Here is a 24,600-nt window from a genome sequence, read left to right as displayed (position 1 = left end):
TGATATTTACCTAGACTTTGGATGACTGCTTTTTTAAAAAAAAATTTGTGTATTTATTATTATTATTATTATTATTTTTGAGATGGAGTCTTGCTCTGTCGCCTAGGCTGGAGTACAGTGGCATGATCTCAGCTCACTGCAGCCTCTGTCTCCTGGGTTCAAGTGATCCTCCTGCCTCAGCCTCCTGAGTAGCTGGGATTACAGGTGCCTGCCACCATGCCCAGCTAATTTTTCTATTTTTAGTAGAGGCGGGATTTCACCATGTTGGCCGGGCTGGTCTTGAACTCCTGACCTCAAATGATCCACCCGGTTTGGCCTCCCAAAGTGCTGGGATTACAGGCATGAGCCACCGCACCCAGCCCTGTTTTGTTTTTTAAAGAAAGGTGCTGAATTGAATGTTTGGTCAATATGGGACAAAGATAAAGGCACAACCACAAGGCAGCAGGGGTGGGGACCAAGAATTTTCAGAAGGCAGAGGCAGAGCAGCCATGAAATTATCACTCTCCCAGAAATGTACAGAAGTATTAGAAAGGACATTGAGCTTTCCACAGGGCATGAAATTTCAAGCTAATTTTACCTAAATTTTAGGGGGTAGAAAAAACCACTACTGGAATATGGCCTACAGGCAATAGGCCACAGAGAGAAACAGCGGAAATACGTTTCCTCATATTATGTATAGACTGTCTTCCATTTCCAGAAGCCAGTGAGACATAATTTCCAGTGAAGGGTAGATTTGTAACTAAATGTATCTAATTGTATAATCTTCTCCTAAAATTATTCTACTACCTTTAGATTCATGTTAAAAAGTATCTCTCCAGATCGTCAGGTAGCTGCATTTTGAATTTGGTGAGGAATCTCCCCATTGTTTTCCATGTTAGCTGCACCATTTTGCATTCTCACCAACAGTGTACAAGGGTTCCAGTTTCTCTACATCCTTGCCTATATATATTTTAAAAATTAAAAAAAAAATAGCAATCCCTAATTGCTATTGTGGGTGTAGTGGCTCATGCCTGGAATTCCAGCACTTTGGGAGGCTGAGGTGAGAGGACTGCTTGAGCCCAGGAGTTCAAGACCAGCCTGGCCAACATGGTGAAACCCTGTCTCTACTGAAAATACAAAAATTAGCTGGGTGTGGTGGCATGCACCTGTAATCCCAGCTACTCGGGAGGCCGAGGCAGGAGAATGGCTTGAACCTGGGAGGCAGAGGTTGCAGCAAGCCAAGATCATGCCATTGCACTCCAGCCTGGGCAACAAGAGCGAAACTCCATCTCAGAAAAAAATAAAATAAAATAAAATAAAATAAAATAAAATAAAATAAAAGACAGTAGCTCTCATTAAGTGTTTTTACCACAATAATAGAAAGAGTATCTTTCTGGATCAAGTAAGAAGTTATTCTTAGGTAATTGTGGATTTATAGAAGGTTTTCCCCAAATTAGCTGTTTCTCATCTATTTTTATAGGGGAAATTATATTTTAATCATGCAAAAAATGATCGTTCGATAATATGCTAGATTTTCCCACATATATGTTGAACACTGGAGAGAAGTTTCTGTTGGTTGGTTGACTTTCAGGCAGCAAATCTATCCAACAATGTCATTAGAAAGCCAAGATCCAGAATACACTACCGCAGTCTATGGCCATACCACCCTGAACGTGCCCAATCTCATCAGAATACACTACTCCATTGTTCGATAGTGACCTTTGACAGCATCTAAGCTGTAAACGAAAGTTTGGTTGAGCCCCTGGTAATGCTATTCTCTCAATCCTCAGATCAAAGTCATGGAGCAGGAGGAGTATTTGAGCTTTAGGAGGCAAAAGAATGACAAGTGAAAGTAGTTAGACCAAAAAAGAATAAGAGGGTCAGATTTGTGTCTTGAAGTATCCTCTTTTGTGCAAAACTGTCACTGTATCCTACTAAAATACTTCAAGAAGGGACGAGAAAAGGAGTACCTCCCTCTGGTGGTGAGGAATTTTATATCACAGATGAGATTTGTTTTAATTCTAGAGGAAATAAATCTCCTGACATCTAGCTTATAATTATGAGAAACTCAAGGAGAACTTTCTGAAGATTGAAATCTGTAAGAAAGTAGGTTTCCAGAAAGAAGTTCCCTCCTGTGAACAGAAAAAAGGACGTATGGGAAAACACCAGGTACTGATGAATAATGTGTTTCCCCCGAAGGTATCCTATTCCTGGCACATGTTGATTTCGAGTTCCATTTTATATACTTAGAATCTCATGGAAAAGGAGTTCCAATTTGAGCTTAATCTGCAATTCAGGCATGTCTGGGCACATATGAAGAAAGGGAGGATGGGCAAGCCCAAAGCCAATTTGCACAGCTATCGAGGAGCCTCTGAGAGAGAAGACTAAGGGTGGGAGGAGTCCTGCAGAGCTTGACCTGTAACAAAGCCACCTTCCTAGGAGTGGAGGGGCATTTCCTATCATTTCACTACAAGGCCTGAGATACCCTGGAACAGAACCAGCGTTGCTCTTCTACTGTCCACAGTATTGATAAGAGCCTAATCAGTTAATAGGGTTGCTCCAAAAAATAATAATAAAAATAAAGAGTAAAGACAGAGCTTAGTTAAGATAGAAGAGACATTACACTTGTGGGTGGAAGGTATGAAAAGAAACGTGTTCTGATGGACAGCAGTCAGGCTCTGTACTATTCAAGGTTTTAGGCATCCACTGGGGGTTGTGGAATGTACCACGGATAAGTGGGGAGTACTGTATAGGTGTCAAAATGAAGTTGAATTAATAGACAAATGGATAAACAAAATGTGGTATATATACCATGGAATATTATTTAGCCATAAAAAGTAATGAAGTTGTGACACGTGCTACAAAATACGTGAACCTTGAAAACACGCCAAGTGAAACCAAGCCAGGCACAAATGAACAAATATTGTATGATTCTACTTAAATGAAATAACCTAGAATAGGCAAATTCATAGAGACAGAAGATAGAGATTACTGGGGGAAGTGGGGAGGAGGGAATGGGGAGTTACTGCTGAGTGAGGTGATGAAAATTTTTGGAAACAGATAGTGGTGACAATTTCACAACATTGTGAATGTAATTAATGCCACTGAGTCATGCATTCAAAAATGGTTAAAGTCAGCTGGGCGTGGTGGCTCATGTCTATAATCCCAGCACTTTGGGAGGCTGAGGTGGGTGGATCACCTGAAGTCAGGAGTTCAAGACCAGCTTGGCCAACATGGTAAAACCCCATCTTTACTAAAAATACAAAAAATTAGCCGGCATGGTGGCAGGTGCCTGTATTCCCAGCTACTCGGGAGGCTGAGGTAGGAGAGTAGCTTGAACCTGGGAGTTGGAGGTTGCAGTGGGCTGAGATCACACCACTGCACTCCAGCCTGGGTGACAAGAGCAAAACTCTGTCTCAAAAAAAAATTTTTTTTAAATGGTTAAAATGGCAAATTTTATACTATCTTTATTTTACCACACTTTTAAAAAAGTAAATAACAACAACAAAAAACAAATTGAGTCAGTTCCAGCCTAGCTTAAGGAGTAGAGAAGCAAGATGTGGGGGGCTTAGTAGAGGGAAATCAGATGTGATCAGAAAAGCCATAGTGGGGTCCAGTCCAACCCTTTCTGGGCACACGACTCCTCTCCTGATGTGTGTGTCCAGCCTCTGCATACGTATCTGCTCCCTCACAAGAAGATTACTTTTAAGGCAGCAGAGTCTAACCTCAGATTTGGGGTGTCTCTGCAACTCCCAGTCCCTGCATTTCTGGGTGGTCACAATGGCACTCAAGAGAACACTAGAATGATGCAAAGGCAGGGGGGTGAGAGAGCTTCAAAGCCAGGCACACGATCCACCTAGCAGCTGGGATCTGGAATTGGGTGAAAACGTTTTCTGAAGACTCATATCAAATGTTAATTGAATCCCACGAACAGTAATTGCCTATTTGGAGAAATGGGTGATTGTCTAGCAACGAAGCAATAGCTTTGGCAGAATCTAATATTGTATTGAAATTGGTTGCTTTGTTTATCTGCTCCGTATAGTCTACATCTTTATGCATGTGCTGTTGACGAAAAACAAATGACGCATTTTCTCTCAGGAAGGAGTCAGCTGGGCTCTTGGCAGCACCTCTTGACCGAAGTTTTGGTAGAAATTGATTGATAACTGATGTTGAGAGGATCTTAGCAGGCAGGAGGAGGCAAGGCCTCAGGTACAAGAGGACTATAGAAAGAGCATGTGCCTGCCAAAAAGCCAGGTCTTCCCTACAGGGGCAGGATAAAGTCAAACACAATAGGATTTCCCTGGCTGCCATCTTCTTCATCTCAGGAGTTCATCAGAAAAAAAATCCAGAATGTAACAACCCAAAGGAGGCTTAATTTTTGTACTTAGTACAAAGCTACAAAAATTAAGCTAAATAATGACACCTTTGTTTTTGTTTTATGCTATCATATGCAACTCAAGAATAATGACATAATGGCATCTTTTTTTTTTTTTTTTTTTTTTTTTGAGATGGAGTCTCGCTCTATTGCCCAGGCTGGAGTGCAGTGGCTTGATCTTGGCTCAGTGCAACCTCTGCCTCCTGGGTTCAAGCAATTCTTGTGCCTCAGCCTCCCAAGTAGCTGGGATTACAAGTGATTACACCACACCCAGCTAATTTTTGTATTTTTAGCAGACACATGGTTTTGCCATGTTGGCCAGACCGGTCTCTAACTCCTGACCTCAAATGATCCACCCACCTCGGTCTCCCAAAGTGCTGGGATTACAGGCATGAGCCACTGTGGCCAGCCAAGAATAATGACATCTTACAATCAAACTGTTCTTGATGGTCTACAATGCATTTGCAGTTTTATCTTTTCATTTGCTCCTCCCAGAAACTCCCTAAGGAAGGGAAGATAGGATTATCTTCATTGTTTTGGTGAATAAGCTGAGGTTTGGTGTAATTGAGTGACTTAGCCAAGACCACACAGTATGAAGTGACAGGACCGGGTTTAGACTAAAGGTCTCTTGCTATTTGTAGTACCTCACTAGCCAGTTCATATTAGCTAGAGGTGGTCTCACTTTCAGATCCAGAGACAAATTGACTTATAAATACTGAGAAAATTCTAGGAGGTAGCAAAATAGCAGATTTGGAGCTATTTAAGGAGAAGAGACATTTTACGTTGGGAAAAAATGTGGAAGAAGAATAAGTGAATATGAAAAAATGCTGCTGTGGTCTGAATGTTTGTGTTCCCTCTAAATTCATATGCTGAAATCTTAACCCCAAGGGGATGGTATTAGGAGGTGGGACTTTGGGGAAGTAATTAGGTCATGAGAGCAGAGCCCTCATGAATGAGAAAAGTGCCCTTATCAAATAGGACCAAGGGAGCTTGTTCACCCTTCCACCTTGTGAGGACACAGTGAGAAGGCATCACCTATGAACCAGAACTCAGGCCCTCACCAGACACCAACTCTGCTGGTGCCTTGGACTTCTCAGTCTCCAGAACCATGAGATTAACTTCTGTTGTTTCTAAGCCACCCAGTGTGTGACATTTTGTTGTAGCAGCCTGAGCTAAGATAGATGCTTAATGTACTCAGTTTTCTTCTCCCCTCTTCTCTCCTCTTCTGACCTCCTCTCCTGTTCTCTCCTCTCCTTTTCTTTCCTATTCTTTTCCCAAGAGAACCTTTTCTGAGTTCAATTTTAGTGCTCCATGCTATGGGTATCTTGATAATCTGGGAGCAGTTTCGGGTGAGGACACCGACTGTGGTGACTTAGCTGCCCTGCACAGGGCTCTGCACGTGGTAGGTTCTCAAAATGTGGGCCTGGCTTCAGAAGTGACGTTTTAGGAGGACTTAAGTAACATCTGTTCAGAACTGGAAGTTTTTCCAAATATGTAAACTTATATTGACTGTCTCAATGGCTTGTGACTTAATACCATCATCAGAAATTGCTTTTCAAAATTATGGTACGTACAGTTTTATTGTAAAGGAAGCAAAGTTGGCTGTGCATGGTGGCTCACACCTGTAACCCCAGCACTATGGGAAGCCGAGGTGGGTGGATCACCTGAGGTGAAGAGTTCGAGACCAGCCTGGCCAACGTGGTGAAACCCCGTCTCTACTAAAAATACAAAAATTAACCGAGTGTGGTGGCATACACCTGTAGTCCCAGCTACTCTGGAAGCTGAGACAAGAGAATTGCTTGAACCTGGGAGGTGGAGGCTGCAGTGAGCAGAGATCGCGACACTGCACTCCAGCCTGGGTAAGACAGAGCGAGACTCTGTCTCAAAAAAAAAAAAAAAAGCAGCAGCAGCAGCAGCAAGCTGTGATTGCAACCATATCTTAAAGTTCGAAAGATTTCCTAGAGAGTACTATTATTCTCTTTCATTTCACAAAAAGGTTGTGTTTTTTCTGATTACTAACAGAAGATACTTGAAAGATTTCTCACCCAGTGCCCCCATACCTACATGTATTTGAACAGATGGGTGATAGTGCTAAGGGAATTGATCTGAATGTGTATCAAAGAATGTAGGAAATGTCATGAAGTCAACCTCCTACCTCATCTATTTCCTCTGAAAGCAAACACTTTACTTACATAATAATTTCTTAGAAATAGTAAAAAACAATAGGGGCAAGCCTGACGATTTAAAGACACAGTTGTGGGGAGATCTAAGTTTATGGATCACAGAGAGTGTGTTAGAACTTTGGTAACAGGACAGGAGTCTCTGATTTATCATTTCTTAGGAACTGCAATCAAAACAAAAAACAAAAACCTATGCCTTTACTAAGATATTCCTCAATATCTGTCTGATAGGCAGACGCCACAGAAGTACTCCAAGCCTCTGGTAGGGGCAGGTAGAAAAACATATATATCATATATATATATAATTTTTTTTTTTGACGGAGTCTCACTCTGTCGCCCAGGCTGGAGTGCAGTGGCGCGATCTTGGCTCACTGCAACCTCCACCTCCCAGGTTCAAGTGATTCTCCTGCCTCAGCCTCCTGAGTAGCTGGGACTACTGATGTGTGGCACCACGCCCAGCTAATTTTTTTATTTTTAGTAGAGACGGGGTTTCACCATGTTGGCCAGGATGGTCTCAATCTCTTGACCTCATGATCTGCCCGCCTAGGCCTCCCAAAGTGAAAAGCATATTTAAGGACTTGTTCAGCTCCCAGGGATGATGCCCCTCCCAAAATCCAGGACTGTTTTCATCAGATACTTTCCTGGTGGGTAAACTCATCGCCCTTCAGGGATGGGGGGCTATGAGAAGGAGGCTGAAATGCCAATTGCTAGTAAAATGTCTTTTCTGAGAATGAATCTTTGAAATGATACTGGAAGTCAGCGGGGAGATGCGATTCACTTTACAAAAATTCATTTCTGAAGCACAATAACATTGAGATACAGCTATATGAGAAATGAGAAATTAGGTAATAATTTTGTTATGTTCTATAAGCATACAGCTATAATTCAGGATCATCACATTTATTTTGAAAGTTATAGTTCCATCCCTTTTGATATTGCCTGGGTCTGGAAGGGGTAAGGGCCTTATAAAAAATTCATCTCTTAATCCAGTCTATCATTGTTGGACATTTGGGTTGGTTCCAAGTCAGGTGGGAATTGAACAATGAGAACACATGGACACAGGAAGGGGAACATCACACTCCGGGGACTGTTGTGGGGTGGGGGGAGGGGGGAGGGATAGCATTAGGAGATATACCTAATGCTAAATGACGAGTTAATGGGTGCAGCACACCAACATGGCACATGGATACATATGTAACAAACCTGCACATTGTGCACATGTACCCTAAAACTTAAAGTATAATAATAAAATTAAAAAAAAATTCATCTCTTACCATCCCCTATCCACATTGACAGTGGTTAGAGGACCAATCCTTATGGCATTTGCAGCCTTTTAATTTAATTGCCACCAATTCTTCCCCTCTCCAGATCCGTGCCCTTACAACGTGCTATGGCAGATTCTCTGGTCAAGAGGTGAAGCTTGTTTCTCAATCCCGAGAATCTGGGTTGGCCCGTGACTTGCTTGGCCAATGGAACATTAGCAGGAATAATGCAGCACAGGCTTGGAAATCACTTGTGCATTGGGACTTGCTCTCTCGCTACATTTGTCACCCTGAGAACACCATGTGAACAAGCCCAAGGTGGCCTGTTGCAGGGATAGAGGCCACGTGGAGGAGAAGCAAGGTGCTCTAGCTAATAGCCAGCCAATTGTCAGGCGTGTGAATGAGACTGTCCTAGGACCAGCCAGCCTCCCAGCTGACCTGACAATTCACCACAGACACATGAGTGAGCCCAGTCAAAGCCAGTAGAACTGCCTAGCCCAAATTGCCAACCCATAGAATCATGAGCTACATACACATAAATGCTCACTGTTGTAAGCCATAAGTTTTGGGATGGGGCCAGGCAATGGCTCATGCCTGTAATCCCAGCACTTTGGGAGGCCGAGGCAGGCAGATCGCTTGAGCCCAGGAGTTTGAGACCAGCCTGGGCAACATGGTGAAACCACGTCTCTACCAAAAAAAACAAAAACAAAAAACAAAAATTAGCCAGGTGTGGTGATGCATGCTTGTAGTCCTAGGTACTTGGGGGGCTGAGGTGGGAGGGTTGCCTGAGCCTGGGAGGTGAAGGCTACAGTGAACTGAGATCAGATCACTGTACTCCTGCCTGGTTGACAGAGTGAGACCTTGTCTCAAAAAATAAAAATAAAAGTTTTGAGATGGTTTGTAGTACAGTAGAGGCTAACAGAATCATTAAATTATACTTATTTGGAACTACTAGGTGACACACTTAGAAAAAAGGTTCTCTCTAGGCTGAGTTCTATCATAGGCTCATTCTGGTATTTAACCTCCCACCTCTGTACTTCAGCTTTTCTACTCCAAAGAAGACAATATTTCTTGAAGGTTGACAGTAATCCTAACTCAGATGTATGTACATTACAGCTTTTGTATCTTCTTTTTCTCTTTTCTATTCAGCAGTCTTACCAGAAGCCACTATAAGGATGATATTCGACACGTTTTTTCTTTTCCTTTTTTTTTTTTGAGACAGAGTTTAGCTGTTGTTGCCCAGGCTGGAGTACAATGGCATGATCTCGGCTCACCACAACCTCCGCCTCCTGGGTTCAAGCGATTCTCCTGCCTCAGCCTCCCGAGTAGGTGGGATTACAGGCATGCACCACCACACCCGGCTAATTTTGTATTTTTAGTAGAGACAGGGTTTCTCCATGTTGGTCAGGCTGGTCTTGAACTCCTGGCCTCAGGTGATCTGCCTGCTTCGGCCTCCCAAAGTGCTGGGATTACAGACGTGACCCACCACGCCTGGCCAACACATGCTTGTTCAAATGAGTTATTAATATATGTTAAATGCTTTAAAAACTCTAAGATGTCATATGTGTGAAGTAACCTATTTATTGTTTCACAATGAATAGTTATATAACTATTATAACAAACACAATGGGCCCTTCTAAGAGTTACTCTTTTTCACTGAGAGTTCTCTATCTGTTTAGTAGCACCTGGTAGAAAGTTTCCCAACTTACCTGAGACTTGAAGTAAGTTTCTTGTGGGGTGGCAAGTACATCTGCAGAGGCAATGTCTAAATGCATGAGTGTCTGCCGAAAAGAAGGTCGGTTTCGAGGTTTACTCTGCCTAAAAGTGAAAAAGACAGTTTGTGCATTTCAAAAGTTGTGTCCAGGAGAATGAAGATTTTATTTTACTTTATGAAAAAGACTGTTTACTTCAAAATGGCTATATCTGAGTAAAACCAGCTGTACTCCATTATATCAGGATAGCATAACTGAATTGTATCTCAGTACAGTTTTAACATTTCTTTAAATGTATTTTTTTTTTTTCAGAGATGGGGTCTCACTATGTTGCCTAGGCTGATCTCAGACTCCTGGGCTCAAGTGATCCTCCTGCCTCGGCCTCCCAAAGTGTTGGGATTACAGGCATGAGTCACCATGCCTGGCCCTGCAGTACAGTTTTTTATTTACATTTTATTTTATTTTATGTTTTTAAAATAGAGATGGGGTCTCACTCTGTTGCCCAAGCTGTTCTTGAACTCCTGGCCTCAAGCGATCCTCCCATCTCTGCCGCCCAAAGTGTTGGAATTACAGGTGTGAGCCACCTGTAATTGTGTGCCTGGCTGCCCTGCAGTACAGTTTTGATATACTGAAGAGCAAAAGGAAAATGTCATTATGAGATACCTCTAATGATGAAATGGAAATCTAGGATCAGTGACCTATTTAATAATAGTCCATTAGGACTAGCAAAGAAATAATAGCTATCATTGACCAAGGCCTACTATTTCAAGATAATCATACCAAGTTCTTTATTTCTAAATTTTAATTAATTACAACACAATAACTCTATGAGTCAGTGTTGTCTCTGTTTTACAAATAAGAAAACTGATATTGGATAACATGCTCAAAATTGCATAGATAGAAAGGGGCAGAGCTGGTATTTGAACCCCAGATTCTCCCACTCCAAAGCTCCTATTCTTTCCACCACCAGGAGATTTACTCCAAATACACATTAGACACCTCCCTATTGTTTTAGAGACAATATTCTTACCACGTCTGTTTCATAAGGATTTTGAATCCATCAGGGCAAGTGGAAGGAACTGGAAGGTGGAGGCTGTTGCTTCCAACACCCCAGATAATGGCTGAAGAATCTACATCTTTGTAAGGGATCTCTCCTGTCAGCAGCTCCCAAAGCACCACTCCAAAAGACCTGCAGTAGCGCCGGGAACACGGACAGAAGAGTTTCAGAAAGACGGATTTGTATTTTAGCTCTTTATTAATTTAAATCAAATTAGTACATATACCCAGTTTTAAAATTCTAATATTGCTATAAGAAAAACAGAAACATCTGGGACAACTCTGAAAAAAAAAAATCTATGTGGGGTAATCAACACTACCGGAAATTAAAACCTGAATAATTAACTCTCGTGTGTGAACAGAGCACCAGAATAATGGACTGGACAAGAAATCCAGAAATAAACCAAATACATTTAGGAATTGAATGTATGATAGGAGTGACATCACAAACCAGTGGGGAAAAATTGATTAGTCAAGAAATGTTGTTGGAACAGCTGGGAAAAAAATTAAATCTATAACTCACCATAAATCAAGATAAATTTCACATGAATCAAAGATTTAAGTAGAAAAATGAAACCATAAAAATCTTCTAAAAAATAAGGAGTTAAAAAATTATCTAGGAGTGTTAAAGACTTTTTTTTTTTTCCTTTTTAGACAGAATCTTGCTCTGTCACCTACGCTGGAGTGCAGTGGTGCGATCTTGGCTCACTGCAACCTCCACCTCCTGGGTTCAAGCAGTTCTGCTGCCTCAGCCTCCCAAGTAGCTGGGATTACAGGCACGTGCCACCACACCCAGCTAATTTTTTGTATTTTTAGTAGAGATGGGGTTTCACCATGTTGGCCAGGCTGGTCTTGAACTCCTGACCTCAAGTGATCCACCCACCTCGGCCTCCCAAAGTGCTGGAATTACAGGTGTGAGCCACTGTGCCTGGCTTTTAAAGACTTTTTAAACGATGAAATCTAAAAGCCATAAAAGGAGAAATTGAGAAATTAAACTGTATTTTCAAAATCTGACACGGAAAAAAAAATACCATAAGCAAAATAACAAAATGTGAAGTATCTACAATTTACACAAAATGTGAATCTCCTTAATATAGAAAATACTCTGATAAATTATGAGTAAAAATCAGAAAGCTGAGCAAAGATTATTAGTCATTCACAAATAAGAAAATACGATGGCTCTAACACATATGAACAAATGTATAGGCTCACTTATCCTAAGAGGAATGCACCCAAGATACCATTTTTTTACCTTTATGATTGGCAAAAATCCAAGAGTTTAGCACATTTTGTTGGTGAGACTGAGAAAACACTCTTACACATTTCCGGTGGGAACATCAATTAGTAATCCTCAAGGAGGGTACTTTGGTAATGATTATCTAAATTACAAATGACCCCACATTTCTACTTTATCCTATTTGCTCTGGTATTACATGCAATTTTGACGTGCTATTATTTTGGTTTTTTTTTTTTTTTTTTTTTTGAGACAGAGTCTGGCTCTGTTGCCCAGGCTGGAGTGCAGTGGCGCAATCTCGGCTCACTGCAAGCTCCGCCTCCCGGGTTCACGTCATTCTCCTGCCTCAGCCTCTCTGAGTAGCTGGGACTACAGGCGCCCGCCACCACGCCCGGCTAATTTTTTTTTTTTGTATTTTTAGTAGAGACGGGGTTTCACCGTGATCTCGATCTCCTGACCTCGTGATCTGCCCGCCTCGGCCTCCCAAAGTGCTGGGATTACAAGCGTGAGAAGCCTAAAAGTTACTAGTTGCCAATTTTAGGGGTAGAAGAAAAGCTATCACAGGGAAAAATACTGTTAATAGAAAAGACTTGCAACCTCAGAGGAAATGTTATAAAAGATTTTGTTTAAAGGCATAGCCTATAGAGGCTGTTCAATAAAAGGGCAAAACAACCTCCTACATCTCAAACATGTCTAGAGAACATAATTGTGTCATAGCAAAGTACATCATTGATATGTGTAACGATGACCTGAGTCATTGAGAATAGGTAAGCTCTTTACTCAAGAAGGTGAGAATTATGTAACATATTTCAGAAAGACTTCTGTACTAAATGATCATTTGAAGTAAACTTTCAGTCTCCTAGAAAGTTCAGCATATTCTGAGGTCCCCAAACTGATGACTTACTGAGTGGATAGTCACCCTAATTCCCCCAATCCTTCTCCCCATATATCACCATACTGGGAAGTACCTCAGATAATATGAGGCTGAAATCAACCAAAAGTAAGCAACACTAAAGAATATTCTGGAAAAGTAAGTGCTGAAGGAAGACAGTGCTAATAGGTGAAAGTGGGAAAAGGCTTTTTAGTTGGCACAACTGGTGGCACCACTCACCATATATCAACTTTTTCAGAGACAGGTTCATTCCGTATCACCTCTGGCGCCATCCATGCGACTGTGCCAGCAAATGACATCTTGGTACTTTTGTCACTGAGTTCCTTAGATGTACCAAAATCTGAAATTTTTACTGCATCTGTGTGGGTCACTAAAACACTTTAAAAAGAAATAAAAAGAAAACATCCAGATCATTAGTACTAATGAAAACCATGATTCTAAATGGCTGAAACTGAAGACTTTATCTGCTGCTTCCTATCTTGTAGCATTCAGCTTGCAGTTTCCAATGTCACTGGGGTATTGGCTATACACTAGAAATAGCATCATTCATACTTGTGAAGCAGTTTAGCGTAATGGGCTTTTAACACCTAGTCTTATTCGGCCTCTTCCACTTGCTGTGTGACCTTTGTCAAATTATTTAACTCTTTTTTTTTTTTTTTTTTTTTTGAGACAGAGTTTCACTCTTGCCGCCCAGGCTGGAGTGCAATGGCACGATCTCAGCTGACTACAACCTCTGCCTCCCGGGTTCAAGGGATTTTCTCCTTGCCCCAGCCTCCCAAATAGCTGCGATTGCAGGCACCTGCCACCATGCCCAGCTAATTTTTGTATTTTTAGTAGAGATGGGGCTTCTCCATGTTGGCCAGGCTGGTCTTGAACTCCTGACCTCAGGTGATCCACTCATCTTGGCCTCCCAAAGTGCTGGGATTACAGGCGTGAGCCACTGCGCTCGGCCTTACTTAACTCTTCTAAGCCAGTTTTCTCATGTGTAGGATGGAGACTCTTCAGGTCTTATCCACAATTTGAAAATGCAAAAAGTTTTCAACCAGTTTATATTTTTTTCACATGTATAAGGCAAACTTGCTTTCTTCATCCCATTTTGTGTGAACAATAGGTTTTGCTGCAGATTTGTTAACGTGGTTGATTTTAGGGTACTGCTTCAGACCTCGCTGGATGTCTAAGGTAGTGCACTGCCTTTCTGAAAATATCTTGCTTCAAGAGTTTTGGATAAGGGATGGTAGACCTGTAACAACAATCTCATTGAATTTTCATTTGAATTAAATGAGGTAAGATACGTAAGGCACCGTTATCAATAAATATTGGTTTCCATCCTTGCTGGCTTTAGCCAGCCCACTAAAAAGAATATTTCTTTTAAAACACTGTTTAAATGATAGCCAACTAATATCATGAATGAGACCATGATGTTTGGGATTCATGACATTAAAAGGCTAATATATATGCTGAGATTTCACTAGTGCTGATAAGGAAAAGCAGAAATAAATCCAAGCTTAAGTAAATTCCACACGGGTCCTGTTTTACTTGTCATAGTAGTTATCTGAAAATGTGACCTGAGGCAAAGTGCTCTGCCAGCCTTGAAGATGAATACAATCCGGTACCAAATTGACAGCTTCACACATTAGATCGAATTCACTTGAAATAACCTGTTCAGAACTTTAGAAAGTTAATGACTTAGGGTTTCAGAGGCTTTAATGATCTAGGGACCTATGTTTAATGATGAGAGGCTTACAGGCACGGTGGCGGGCGCTTGTAGTCACAGCTACTCGGAGAGGCTGAGGCAGGAGAATGGCGTGAACCCGGGAGGTGGAGTTTGCAGTGAGCAGAGATCGCGCCACTGCACTACAGCCTGGGCGACAGAGTGAGACCCCGTCTCAAAAAAAAAAAGTGATAAGAGGCTTCATCCTCAACTAGTATCAGAATTGAGGAGGCTGTGAGGCAGAAAGCATCTGCCTCTATCCCCTTGCTTCTCCATTTGAACCAGGGATTCCTTCACATTTACCATGCTCACAACCCCAACACCAATGGCTATTTACCAAATAGCTCAGAGCTTACAATTGCTTTTGAATACCATCCTCCGTGCCCTGGTTTTGCACCTAATATGTAAAATTTATATAACTTAGGAGTTTTGATTTAACAGTGTTAGTTTTAGTGAAAATGCATAAGGATTAAAATATTATGGGATATATGAGAGAATTGGAGAATTGATATCATACACCGTGAAAGTGAGAGTAGGCAGTAAGCCCCTACAAGAGGGAACTTTTTCTGGGAACTTCCTCTCTGCCTCTGTTGGTGTGACAAGAGAGGATGGACTTGGGAGGAGACTAGAGAAATGTAACATTAGAACTTTTCTGAAATCTTCTCTGAGACAAAGTTGGGGTCACAGAGCCTGCAGATTTAATGTAGGTAATGAGATCTCTTGTTACAGCAAGTCAGATTGATCTCTGTCTTCCCAAAGTCAGCTTGAAACCTAAAGAAGCCAACGCTGCTGGGGTTGGGAGTGTTATTGCTAATAGAGGGAAAGGCTTACTGGGTAACCCAATTACTACTCTATTCTACGGCTTCCTGACTCCTTCCCTGTAAGACTAATTCACCAGGAGAACAAGTTGGTTAAAAAGGAGACCATTCCAAGAGGCCGTCAGGTAGTTCATGTCCTTTGCATGTATGCACTGGATGGCAAAAGCAACAGGGTAAGAATGTGAATGGAAGAAATGAACACTACGCAATCATGTTTACTTGCAAGTAAAGCAAGGAGGAGGTTGTTCAGTCAACTAAGCACTGTAATAAATATTACTGAGAATGATGGTGATAAATAAGAGCTGTTTTTTTTATTAATTTTTTTTGCATACAAAAACAATAAACATTTTCTAAAAATACATACAAACAAAAAGATGCGTATCAAACATATTAGGAAGGTTGCACATGGGAAGTTGGGGAATAGAAATGGGGGGTGGGAGTTAAAATAAATGAGAGAGGGACTTTATATGGATCAGTGATAATAACTCAATCCTCTATTTGACAAAGAAGAGGGAGAAGGAAGAGGAAGAAAAAGAAAGTGGGATAAAGGATCAGAAAGGGAGGAAAATAGAAAAAATTAGAGTATGACTCCAGGGTAGACCTGTTTTGTTGTCACTGAGTTGGTTGGTTGGTTTGTCTGTTGTATTCTTCATGTTTCGCCAAGTTGGCCAGACTGGTCTTGAACTCCTAGCCTGAAGTGATCAACCCGCCTCGCCCCCCAGAGTGCCGGGACCACAGGCGTGAGCCACCACGTCCAGCCCCCACATTGCTTCTGGCCTCCGTGGTAGACCTCCCAGACGGGGCGGCCAGGCAGAGACGCTCCTCACTTCTTCCCAGACGATAGGTGGCCGGGCAGAGGCGCTCCTCACTTCCCAGACGATGGGTGGCCGGGCAGAGGCGCTCCTCACTTCTTCCCGGACGGGGCGGCCGGGCAGAGGCGCTCCTCACTTCCCAGACGGGGCGGCCGGGCAGAGGCGCTCCTCACTTCTTCCCGGACGGGGCGGCCGGGCAGAGGCGCTCCTCACTTCTTCCCGGACGGGGCGGCCGGGCAGAGGCGCTCCTCACTTCTTCCCGGACGGGGCGGCCGGGCAGAGGCGCTCCTCACTTCTTCCCGGACGGGGCGGCCGGGCAGAGGCGCTCCTCACTTCTTCCCGGACGGGGTGGCCGGGCAGAGGCGCTGCTCACTTCCCAGACGGGGCGGCCGGGCAGAGGCACTCCTCACTTCCCGGACGGGGCGGCCGGGCAGAGGCGCTCCTTACTTCCCAGACGGGGCGGCCGGGCAGAGGCGCTCCTCACTTCCCAGACGGTGGGTGGCCGGGCAGAGGCGCTCCTCACTTCTTCCCGGATGGGGCGCCCGGGCAGAGGCGCTCCTCATTTCTTCCCGGACGGGGCGGCCGGATAAGAGCTGTTTTGAAGTTTATAATGAAGGATTGATTTACACCGTCCATGGAGGAAAGGAAGGATTCATTGTGAATCCCCTACTTTCACATAATGAGGTAGAATGCAGTAGCCTTCGGTTCAGAAATTCTAGGTTCAAGTCCTAGCCCCATGACTTTGGGCTAAGCTCTAGTTTCCCTTACATAAAATAAGAATAACAATACTTGTTACGTATCTCACACAGTTTTTGCCAGGATCAAAGATGTGATAATGGATCCCCCCAAGATATTATAAACCATGAAAGCACTATGCAAATATATATGTGTGTGTGTATATACAATAAATATATAATATATATGTTTATTTTTATTATTTTTTGAGACAGGGTTGTGCTCTGTTGTCCAGGCTGGAGTGCAGTGGTGTGATCATGGCTTACTGTAGGCTTGACCTTCTGGGCTTAAGTGATCCTCCCACCTCAGCCTCCTGAGTAGCTTGGACTATAGGCTCATACTACGATGCCTGGCTAATTTTTAAAATTTTTTGTAGAGATGGGTTTTCACTATATTGCCCAGGCTACAAATATATTTTGAAAAGAGATTAATCCTCTGCTCATCTAACCCAAAATGTGATGATAAATAATAAAAATAATGTTTAAAAATAGGAATTATACTGAAATAAATCATTTTATCAATTTGTTTCTTCATGCAATTTGGGGAACTAACTACACACTCCTCTTTTTTTTTTTTTTTTTTTTGAGACAGAGTCTCGCTCTGTCACCCAGGCTGGAGTGCAGTGGCGCAATCTCGGCTCACTGCTAGCTCCGCCTCCCGGGTTCACGCCATTCTCCTGCCTCAGCCTCTCCGAGTAGCTGGGACTACAGGCGCCCGCCACCACGCCTGGCTAATTTTTTTGTATTTTTAGTAGAGACGGGGTTTCACCGTGGTCTCGATCTGCTGACCTCGTGATCCGCCCGCCTCGGCCTCCCAAAGTGCTGGGATTATAAGCCTGAGCCACTGCTCCCGGCCACACTCCTCTTAAAGTGATTAGTAGCCAAGAAATCATTTTGAAAACAGAGATTACTAGAAACAGCCCTGCTTCTCTTACACAGCCAGTGTTTATTTTTCCTATGGCCATTGTGAACCTTGTAACTGTTTATTTCCTCCTTTGCTTAGACACTAGAAGCTCAAAGCCAAATCTGTAATCCACGTCTACAGAATCTTACAGCATATAATTTGTGAACAATTTTTAGTTCTAATGTTTTTACTTTTCCTTTGCCTCTGCTTCTTTTTATTTTTATTATTTATTTATTTATTTATTTATTTTTCGAGACAGAGTCTTGCTCTGTCACCCAGGCTGGAGTACAGTGGTACGATTTCAGCTCACTGCAACCTCCTCCTCCTAGGTTCAAGCAGTTCTTCTGCCTCAGCCTCCCAAGTAGCTGGAACTACAGGCACCTGCTACCATGCCTGGCTGATTTTTTGTATTTTTAGTAGAGACAGGGTTTCACCATGTTGGTCAGGCTGGTCTCGAACTCCTGACCTCAAGTGATCCACCCGCCTTGGCCTCCCAAAGTGCTAGGATTACAGGCGTGAGCCACTCCACCCAGCTAGCCTGTTTCTTATTTATCCATTTTATCCTGTTGTATACATTTCTGAAACTCAGTTTGAAAAGTTTTTTGAACACATGGAAAAGAACGAATCAAGCCTTCAAGCGGGAAGGTCTGGCATTAGCTATCTGAGATGATAGAAGGTGAATACTTCAGATAATAATGAATTTTGTTTCACAGTTGTATGATTTAAAAGCACCAAAAAGGAAAAGTGGTTTCAGGTACCTGGACGTATCTGCCCTACAGGTAAGCAGGTAGGTCAACAATAACCCAAGAGGCGCGCAAACAGAATTACCCACTGTGCTGATTGAAGCTGAGCTAAAGGTGTGATGCCTGAAAATGTCAGCTGAGGTTGATAAAAATTCTTATTTCAAAACAACAAAACAAAATAGCTGAAACATTAGCCCCAGAACTCACTTAGGTGATTTGAGATCACGATGAATAATTTTATGGAGGTGCAAATAATTCATTCCACTTGCAATTCCTGTGGACCAGTCTACTAGCAATCGAGGCGTGATCTTCCTGCCAGCTCGCAAGACCTCGTAGAGTTGTCCATGGGCACAGTATTCCATGATAATACAATAACATGGGGCCTGAGTACAAACACCCCTTCCAAGAAAACACAAACATGTACATCAATACACACATACATGTATACATATGTATAAAGAATATTTAATAAAAACCAATTCTATACCCAAATTATTTTAAAAATGTGTATAGATAATAGTTCCTGATTCTCAAATTAGCATTGAAACTTCTCTAGTCTACAGGTTTCTCTGTGACGCACATAGACAATTTTTGTTTGTTTTGTTCACTCTGGCTATCTATATGCTGTGCTATGTCTGGTGCCTTTTCTGTGGGACCCTTCCATTCCGGGACAAACAGCACACTTTTCTGAAGTTTGTGCAGGCTGGATACCGTGTTGTTTTAGATCATTAAGAATAATTTGGGAGGCTAAGGCGGGTGGATCACAAGGTCAGGAGTTCAAGACCAGCCTGGCCAGGATGGTGAAACCCCGTCTCTACTAAATATACAAAAAAATTAGCCAGGCATGGTGGTGCGCACCTGTAGTCCCAGCTACTCAAGAGACTGAGGCAGAGAACTGCTTGAACCCGGGAGGTGGAGGTTGCAGTGAGCCGAGATTGCCCCACTGCACTCTAGCCTGGGAAACAGAGTTAGACTCCATCTCAAAAATAAAAAATAATAATAATTTGGGCAGGCCGCGGTGGCTCACGCTTGTAATCCCAGCACTTTGGGAGGCCAAGGCGGGTGGATCACCAAGGTCAGGAGTTCGAGACCAGCCTGGCCAACATAGTGAAACCACGTCTCTACTAAAAATACAAAAATTAGCTGGGCATAGTAGTGCACACCTGTAATGCCAGGTACTCGGGAGGCTGAGGCAGGAGAATCGCTTGAGCCTGGGAGAAGGAGGTTCCAGTGAGCCAAGATCGCACCACTGCACTCCATCCTGGGTGACAGAGTGAGACTCTGTCTCAGAAAAAAAAAAAAAAAAAAAAAAAAGGAATAATTAAAAATTTCTTCCTTTTAAAGTTTTAGAGGGTTTAACGAGTGTACAGAAAGATAATTCAGACAAAATACTTCTACTTTTAATATTATTTGCTGAATTTTAAATTACTCAAATTAAAAATAACTAACCAGACTGAGGACCCAAAGATGACTCAATTTTCCATCTTACATGATCTTTGAAAAACATTTCTTTTTTTTTTTTTCATGTCAGACAGGTAATGTGCTGACGTCGTAACAAGGTTGGAGGGAGGCACATCTCACCCATGAGTGGGAACACCCAGTCATGCTTATGAATCACAAAAGAATATGAAAAACAATATACAACTTTTTTTTTTTTAAGACAGAGTCTCGCTCTGTCATCCAGGCTGGAGTGCAGTGGTGCAACCTCCGCCTCCCAGGCTCAAGTGATTCTCCTGCCTCAGCCTCCCAAGTAGCTGGGATTACAGGTGTGCACCACCGTGCCAGGCTAATTTTTTTTTTTTTTTTTTTTGAGACGGAGTCTCTCTGTCACCTAGGCTGGAGTGCAGTGGCATGACCTTGGCTCAGCACAACCTCCACCTCCCGGGTTCAAGCAATTCTCCTGTCTCAGCCTCCCGGGTAGCTGGGACTACAGGTGCCCACCACCACGCCCAGCTAATTTTTGTATTTTTAGTAGAGACAGGGTTTCACCATATTGGTCAGGCTGGTCTTGAACTCCTGACCTCAGGTGATCCGCCTGCCTCAGCCTCCCAAAGTGCTGGGATTACAGGCTTGAGCCACTGCTTCCGGCCACTAATTTTTTTTATTTTTAGTAGAGACGGGGTTTCATCATGTTGCCCAGGCTGCTCTCGAACTCGTGTACTCAAGTGATCCACCCATCTTGGCCTCCCAAAGTGCTGGGATTACAGGCGTGAGCTACTGCATCCAGCCTATACAACATATTATATATCTATTAGCCTTTATTTCCATCAATTCCTACATCATCCATGAAAACCTTTTCTGATTATTCCAGTCCAAAAAGATCTTTCTCTTCCCTAAATTCCTATGATATACAACAGCCAGTAGTTCTTTATATGCAATTTTTCTCTCCGCATACAGCTTATAGGCTCCTTGAAGGGAAAGGTCTTCAAGTTCTTTTCTCTCTACCTCAAGGCCTAGAGGTTCACAGCAAGTCTTTAACAAATGTTTGTTAACTTCACCTCAACCTTCTTGACTAAAAAAGCCTTCAAATAACATGTGCAGAGGCCTGGAAGAGGAGGAAAGAGACTAACATGAAAGAACTTCTATTTTTCAAGGACATTTCCATGTTTATTTGTCTTATTTAATCTGCCCCAAATTACTGTAAGATAAATATTACCTTTTCCATTTTTACAAGTAAGGCTCAGAGTGAGAAAGTGACTTATCCTAATCACAACTAGATCATACAACTAGTAAGTGACAGAGCTGAGATTCAAACTCAGTCTGCCTAATTTGAAAGTCCATGCCCACTCCACTCTGTACAATACTGCCTCCCTTTTAGCTTTTTAATTTCTGTTTAGACAAGCACATTGGGAATTCCTGTGTTAACACCATTATCTCATAAAAGAGGGAATGATCATAGTAACTCTACTTCTCTTTTGTTCTCAAGATGAGAAGAAAAATTACTATATGTAATTCTTTGTGTCTTATCGCTTGTGGGTATACATGCCTTCCCTTGAAACTTTCTAGAGAAGTTAGCAGAGTATCTGTAAGACATCCAGTTAAAGTCTTCAGCCAGCTACCAACCCATGCCCTATCTCTTCAGCTGCTGTAAGTGATGAAAGAATTTAGAGGTCATGGCTTACGGCACTGATCATATGAAGGTGGTGATGATCTTATAACAATAGCAGGTTATGAAGAAGTATAATTATTCTTCATTTTCCCCTGCCCTGATGTGCCTGTCAAATGTCACAAAGCTATTTCTATTACTCTCCTATCATTTTCTAGGCTACAAAGAATTCTTATCTTGACTTTTAATAATTTTTTTTCAAGTTCCGGTTATATGTCTCTTAGGAAAGCTTGGTGAACCCAAGTGTCTGGCAGCTACAAACAAATGATTAATTATCATTACAGAGAACTAATAAATATGGCAGGTATAATATAATATGCTTAAGTATATCAACGTAATCATTTTTGAAGGTACTCAGCCTCCTATTTGACTATGTTTTAACTTGTTCCACATAGAAACGGTCTAACAGTGATGTTATGTACCTTTTATTTCTCTTGACTGACGAACGAGGAGCAATCATTCCATCATCCCTGTACTATGACAAGGTTTCTTAGTAGCTATAAATAACAGCTCTATAATCACTTCTAATTGCTACCTTTTCTTCCCCTTGGCACTGAATTCCATTAGGAACAGTCAGGTTGAGTTTTCTTAAAAGATTAACAAAAAAATTGGATGCAAAAAGAATACAGCATTCTTATCTTGTACTTCCCCTTCTGTATGTGGTTTTTATTAACTTCGAAAGAAGCTGTAAGCACAGAAATCAGTATCCAGAGAGATGTAGTAAAATCTAATCATTCCCTCGTATATCTTGCAGACGGTCCTGAATGGGATTCATTGGCCAAGCAACACATGGCACAGATGGCTGCAAACATAACACTGCACAATGCCCAAGAGCATGGTGTAATGGGCCAGGAACACAGTCTCACTATTGTTTTCCATGTAGAGGTAAATACTATTCAAGTATCTTCAGCCTAAAGAGTTGGGCACTAGCAGGGCAATGCTGAAAACTGCATATGCAGGTAGGAGAGTCAGAAGGGTGAGGTGGGAAAAAGACAGGAAGAAAGAGAAAGAAGCAAAAGAAAGGAAGTAAAAATAAAGCTTCTCACAACACCATCCTATTAGGACACATTTCTACTTTCAGTGACCCAGGGTAACCTGCTGGAAAGCCCTCTTACCTGCAACACACAGCCTAATTCACTTCAAGAGGCCAAAAGGCCATACTCATCTACGGAACATTCTGTGTCTCAAACCCAGCGTCCTAGTGATCTAAGTTTAAAAGCTTTTGACCGTTCCTTCCATTTAGGAGGATGTAGCATACTGGAAGTGAAGATGGTCTCAATGTAGTAAAATGAAGGAAAGAAAGAAGAGGGTCTCTGTTTGTCTGCTTGAAATAATCTCCCCATTGTCTTTTGAAATTTATCCTCTTTGGAAAGATGATAATTGGTCTCTGCAGCATTTCATTTTAGTCACACATCCTCCTGGCCCTACTAGGTCAACCAAGGATAGAATTAACTGCAGCAAATGAAGCTTTCTCCCTAGCAAGGGAGAGAACTCAAGGGAAAGATTCAGGCAGAAGAGATCATATCTATTTAGAGCTCAGCACTTCTACCCTTTAAACTTTGACTCTCCTCCTTCTGTTAGGGATCCCAGTCAATATTATGAAAAGAATCATCTAGGCTAGAAAGATATGTTCACAGACTCTTGAAAATAATCACTTTGTGAAATGAATATAACATATCACTTACTATCAATAACTCAACAATCATTAGGTTAAGAAAGCTGAATGTTTGACATTGCTTGGAAGGGGATCTAGGAAAACCAGAGGCTATACTGTAAAGGTACCTGCTATTACAAGTTAATGTTTAAGAAGGGATGCTAACAGAACCTAATACAAAATATGTATCTACTACACAAGGATTGATTGTTCTTTGATCACTTCAGATGTTACCTTTGTCTCTTTCTTTCTTTCTTTTCCTTCCCTCCTTCCTTCCTTCCTTCCTTCCTTCCTTCCTTCCTTCCTTCCTTCCTTCCTTCCTTCCTACTTTCCTTTTTTTTTCAGGGTCTCTGTCACCTAGGCTGGAGGGCAGTAGCATGAACATGGCTCAACACAGCCTCAACCTCCTGAGTTCAAGCAATCCCCCTGCCTCAGCCTCTTGTAGGTAGGACTACAGACCTGTGCTACCACATTCAGCTAATTAAAAAAAAATTTTTTATAGACAGGGTCCCACTATGTTGTCCAGGCTGGTCTCAGACTCCTGGGCTCAAGTGATCTGCCTGTCTTGGCCTCTCAAAGTGCTGGGATTATAGACATGAGCCACCGCGCCCGGCCAACTTTGTTTTCTTAAGTGAATCTTAGGCTGTTCAGGTGATATTGAAGTAACCTCTGTCATCCCATTGATAAATGAGGTTGATGCAGCAGATGTGACTGCTTGGCAGGAACCCACATTTTCCCTTCCTGCCCCATGTGCATGCCCCTTCCATGTAGCACATACTTCAGCAAAATGAACCACTGGATTATAAGATGCCTGAGGACACAACTCCAATTTAATAGTTCCTTGATACCCTCCCAAAGCACCTAGCGCAGCGCTAAGTCTAGAGAATGCTTTTGAGATATCTCTCAAAGCAGAAACTTGTGTATATACATTGGGGGAAAGAAAATAGGTCTACTTCTTAAAAAAAAAAAAAAAAGCCTTGACCTACTTGAATGCGATGATGTTAGGGTGCTTCAACTTCCTCAAATGCTTGATATCCGTCTCATTCTGTTCTCTCACTTTCTTGATGGCCACCTCTTCCGCTCGGAACTTGCCCAAGAAGACAGCTCCTTGGGCTCCACTACCCAGCCACTGCAGCTCTGAGATCTCCTCAAATGGCACTTCCCAAGTATCTAGGCACACAAGCAAGAAATAAGCTTGAAGAGATCTCAGAAGGGACCACTCTACAAGCCCATTCTGAAGGTACCAACTTCATTGTCACCCAGGATGACCCTTAACCTCTGTCTCCCGCCAAAAGATAGAACCTTCCTATGTACCTTGGAACTATAGATCAAATATTCATACACATTAGTTTGTATCAATTTTTAACCACTGAAATAAAGCACAGCAGAAGCCTCCAATATACCTTCCTCCAAACAAAACATATCCTA

At 42.3% G+C, this 24,600-nt stretch overlaps 1 protein-coding gene and 1 non-coding gene across 10 annotated transcripts in view; both read right to left on the bottom strand.

Moving 5' to 3' along the window:
* The window catches only part of MAP3K13 (mitogen-activated protein kinase kinase kinase 13), a 206,514-nt gene that overhangs the window by 27,024 nt on the left and 154,890 nt on the right, over nt 1–24,600 (bottom strand). For all 9 annotated transcript variants that reach the window (XM_063621924.1, XM_063621920.1, XM_063621923.1 and 6 more), the window contains 5 exons: nt 24,159–24,342; nt 18,620–18,811; nt 12,910–13,068; nt 10,539–10,697; nt 9,506–9,614 (listed from right to left, as the gene is read on the bottom strand). In XM_063621924.1, coding sequence (XP_063477994.1) covers nt 9,506–9,614; nt 10,539–10,697; nt 12,910–13,068; nt 18,620–18,811; nt 24,159–24,342 — 803 coding nt within the window. The remainder of the gene's footprint in view (nt 1–9,505; nt 9,615–10,538; nt 10,698–12,909; nt 13,069–18,619; nt 18,812–24,158; nt 24,343–24,600) is intronic.
* On the bottom strand, nt 19,938–20,038 carry LOC134733391 (small nucleolar RNA U13). The gene has a single exon (XR_010116836.1). It is a non-coding gene; the product is annotated as a small nucleolar RNA U13 (small nucleolar RNA).

Source organism: Symphalangus syndactylus, chromosome 17, assembly GCF_028878055.3.
Source record: "Symphalangus syndactylus isolate Jambi chromosome 17, NHGRI_mSymSyn1-v2.1_pri, whole genome shotgun sequence".
In the NCBI taxonomy this organism is placed as follows: domain Eukaryota; kingdom Metazoa; phylum Chordata; class Mammalia; order Primates; family Hylobatidae; genus Symphalangus; species Symphalangus syndactylus.
This window is presented reverse-complemented; position numbering and strand designations above follow the sequence as displayed.